The sequence below is a fragment of the Camellia sinensis genome, chromosome 10, assembly GCF_055761805.1.
Source record: "Camellia sinensis isolate YWXY chromosome 10, ASM5576180v1, whole genome shotgun sequence".
NCBI lineage: Eukaryota > Viridiplantae > Streptophyta > Magnoliopsida > Ericales > Theaceae > Camellia > Camellia sinensis.
In genome coordinates, this window is record NC_138970.1 from 128,354,171 (window position 1) to 128,358,200 (window position 4,030).

At 34.7% G+C, this 4,030-nt stretch overlaps 1 protein-coding gene across 1 annotated transcript; it reads left to right on the forward strand.

Annotated features, from left to right (window-relative positions):
- The first annotated feature begins 268 nt into the window (after window positions 1–268).
- LOC114298144 (calmodulin) lies at window positions 269–2,532 on the forward strand. The gene is made up of 4 exons (XM_082893437.1): window positions 269–499; window positions 971–1,128; window positions 2,002–2,082; window positions 2,278–2,532. Exons 1-4 carry the CDS (start codon window positions 415–417, stop codon window positions 2,410–2,412), a joined length of 459 nt encoding a protein of 152 aa, XP_082749563.1. The 5' UTR covers window positions 269–414; the 3' UTR covers window positions 2,413–2,532.
- Window positions 2,533–4,030: the final 1,498 nt, after the last annotated feature.

Here is a 4,030-nt window from a genome sequence, read left to right on the forward strand (position 1 = left end):
GAACCAAATTAAAAAATGACTGAACATAAAAAAGATAAAGTGTAATTTACCAAGAAAGTATTTATGAAATTATATTAAGAATTCTATTTTCAAATTTCTTTATCTTGCTACTTCGAAACACTCACCACTATTCTAAATCATTGAAAATTTTGAAGTGCGATAATTTCAAGACAAAATTTAATGAATGTCATTATCTTGAAATAACGAAACATAAGATTTAAAGACAATGAAATTAAGCAACGCCATCCAATTCTAACCCCATTCAAGACTTGCAAACAGGTCCCGGTCATCCAGAAAATTCTTAATAGAATTATAAGCTAGAAAATCTTGTTTGATAGTTAAAGTCACTTTCTTGATGATTAAAAAAAAAAAGGGGAACAATTAAGGTTCATAGCAATCATTTAGCAAACAAAGATGAAGTATAAGCGAGATGAATTGAGTGAAGAACAAATTGCTGAGTTTCAGGAAGCTTTTTGCTTGCTTGACAAAGATGGTGATGGTAAGCATATGTTTCTATTTATTTTTCTCTCTCCTTTTTGGTTCACACAAATATATATATATATATATATATATATATTTTGGAAATAAACACATGGCGGGCTGGATTTGGGTGTCTCTTGTGCTTTTTAGTGGGGTTCAATCTAGATATATTAAGATTATTTGAATCGTTCATCTTATATAATATGCTGAATAGATTGTTTATGCAAAAAAAAAAAAAAAGATTAGATATCAATAGCCACATAATCGGATTATATTTGGCCACAGGTAACTGATTAACCGAATTTTTTTCGTATGGAAAACGATTATATAAAATGAACGGTTTGAATTAGCAAATCCAAAGTGAGCTCACAAAAGTGCATAACATTAAAGTAGAACAGACACCCCAAATCCTGATATGCTTAACTTTCAGTTATGATTTTCAATAATGATATCGGGATATGTACTAATATCGACGATATAATCTGCATAGGTTGCATCACCATTGAAGAATTGGCCACAGCAATCAAATCAATCGATCAAATTCCCACAGAAGAAGAATTGCAGAGCATGATCAGTGAAGTTGATGTCAATGGTAATGGAACTATTGAATTTGGGGAGTTCTTGCATCTCATGGTCACAAAGATGAAGGTGTAACATCATCTACCTTTTTTTTTCTTCTTCTTCTTCTTCTTCTTCTTCTTCTTCTTCTTCTTCTTTCAGTTGTCATGTTCTCAGTTATGTTATTTTACTGGGTAAATTATATTTTCTAGGCTCTAATTTTTATTTAAATTTCCCTTTGGTATTCATCTTGTAACTATTAAGTAATCAAATTTTACTCTGTATTTAAGAATTTGGACAGAAAGTGCGCACGCAAGAGCCACCTGAGCATGTTTTAGCAGCATCAGAGAAAAGTATTACCAAAAAAATTACACTATTCACCTTTCAATTTTCAATTAAATTTTACTTTGATCACTCATATTTTAACTCTCACTCAAATTTTGACCTATGGGGTGATGAGAGGATTAGATTAAAACTTGGCTTCAAGTCTGAGAACTTAGTTATTACAAATTTACAATTAAAAAGTGAAAAATTAGAATGAAATTCAAGTAAAATTCAGAGGGTAAAAGTTGTAATTTATGCTATTTTATGTGTAGAACTTTTCATAAGAATGTCCGAGGATAAATTACATTAATCTCTCTTAATGTTTGAAGAAAATATATTAAGTTTCATAAGTTTGACATAAATTCACATAATACTTAGACCATTTTTCATTTATTAGTCATATAAATAGAAAAATGATATTGTCATCTTTTTTACACTGAAATATATATATATATATATATTCTATCCAATTTTTTTGATCAGCTATTGTACCCAATTTATTCATGTGTTTACATATTATGTACATTAATTTTAATTATTTTAATCTTATTAAAAGAGAAGTCGATTTACTCATATAAACTTTAGGAGTATTCAGTATAATGTGCCCAAATTTCTAATTGTGATTGTTTATATTTATAGGAAAGTGAAGCAGAAGAGGAACTAAAAGAGGCCTTTAAAGTATTTGACAAGGATCAAGATGGCTACATATCACCTAATGAGGTTAATTCTTCTTCATATTTCTTTTACAAAAATATTACTGGCACATAAGATAATAAATTTTAGCATAAGACCACTTGCACCTTTATATTTTTAAAATTATTTTGAACTCTTTTCACATACTTGCGAAGTTATTTCAAATTTTATCTACTTTGTATTTTCTTATCAATTATTATGTTTTTTCCATTTTGTTGGCAGTTGAGAAATGTAATGTTTAACTTAGGAGAGAGGCTGGCTGATGAAGAGGTGGAGCAGATGGTTAGAGATGCTGATTTGGATGGTGATGGTCTAATTGATTACAAGGAATTTGTTAGAATGATGTTGGCTGCATGACAAATTCGCCTTTTAAAGATGTGTAAAAAAAAAAAAAAAAAAAAAAAAAAAAATTGCTACTTATCATTTATTTTTTTTTACTGTTTTATATCGCCGAATTTTATAGCAAAATATTATTTTACGTCATGCCTTTAACGAAATAATTGGCCCAAAATTCACAGGGATTCATTGTGAAGCAGTGAATTCTAATTTCCATCACGTTTCCAATCAACCACCAAAATATAGATGGATAATTCTGGAGAAAAAGTCCAAGTAAATTTATTTATTTATTTTTTTCACTGTGTTACACAGGTTTCTAATAAAAAAAGCAAGAGAAGCCATGTTACTTAATGGCCTTTCCTCTCCATTCTTTTCCTTCGTATGGGTCAGTTGCCTCACTGTGGGTACTTGTATCAAGCTTAATATGTGGTAAGCGCTACAGGTGCCACATCACCAAAATCCCACCCACGTGGCAGACCAATAAGGCACCACGTCGGGCATGTCGTATGTTTGCTACATGGCGAGCCCTACGGGCGTCATGTGCCAAAGCAGCCAAGACTATATGCTTAGCCTAAGCGGGAGCATACATATAAGCCCAAATATATCTAGATATGAAGAGCCCTGCAACAGGCAGCACCATGGCCCCAGGGCCCATGGTCCTTCATACCTCGCTCAAAGGCCAAACAATAATACAATCAGCCCCCGGCTCACTTGGACTTGGATTGATAAACAATGGCTCTCCCAAACATTGAGATAGGCCTGCGGCCCAACCTCCTACTTGGTCGCTTGGAGGCGAGCCCCTGGCTCTCTTAAACACTAAGGTGGGCCCTGGCCCATTTATCTACTTGGATGCCTAGGTTGGGAGCAGGACCCAGGCACTACTGCTCGGGATCATCAGAGGATACTGGACTGGCGGCTGAGGTCATGGGATCGTCAAGATGTTTGTCTTCTTGCTAAGACAATTCTATCTCGACCAAGCTTGGAGAAGAGGCAACAATGACCTTACGTTCATGTCATCCGATGCATATACGAAACGTTACTTTCCGCCTGCCATGAAACGTTGCTCTCCGCCTGCCGTCAAGCCACAGACGGCAGAAGGGCTTATATCACTTCTGGCAGAGTTGAGGAGAACGAGCCACCTGTCCAACAGTTTGCTTAGGCTCCAATACTCCTGCGGCCTATATAACGTATCGTATATGCAGCGAGACACAACAACAACAATACAACCAAGTTTCATACTTAAACACCCTCTATCATACTAGTGTTCAAAAGGTCTATCACTGCCAACCTCTCCCTCTCCAAGCTTGCCTCGACCTCCTCCTCTCCACCTCCGGTGATCTCAGGCCATTGAAGTGCCCGCCATCTTCCCGGACTACCTCTAGCCACACTTCTCACCCTCACCATGATTAAAACCCTAAATGCTAATTAGACAAGCCACCTAAAAATATTTTTGCAGGTGCAACGGAGGGTTAAACGGTTCTAACTAAAGTCGATATTTTCAAAAGATTATAGACATTTTTGTTTTGTTGTCTAGCACAAACACTCTATGAGTTATTTTAAATGTATTTTTTTTATGTTAGATCGATTTAATCTCCAACGTGAATGGAATTTAAGTTATTGGCTTTTTGGTTAATAAATT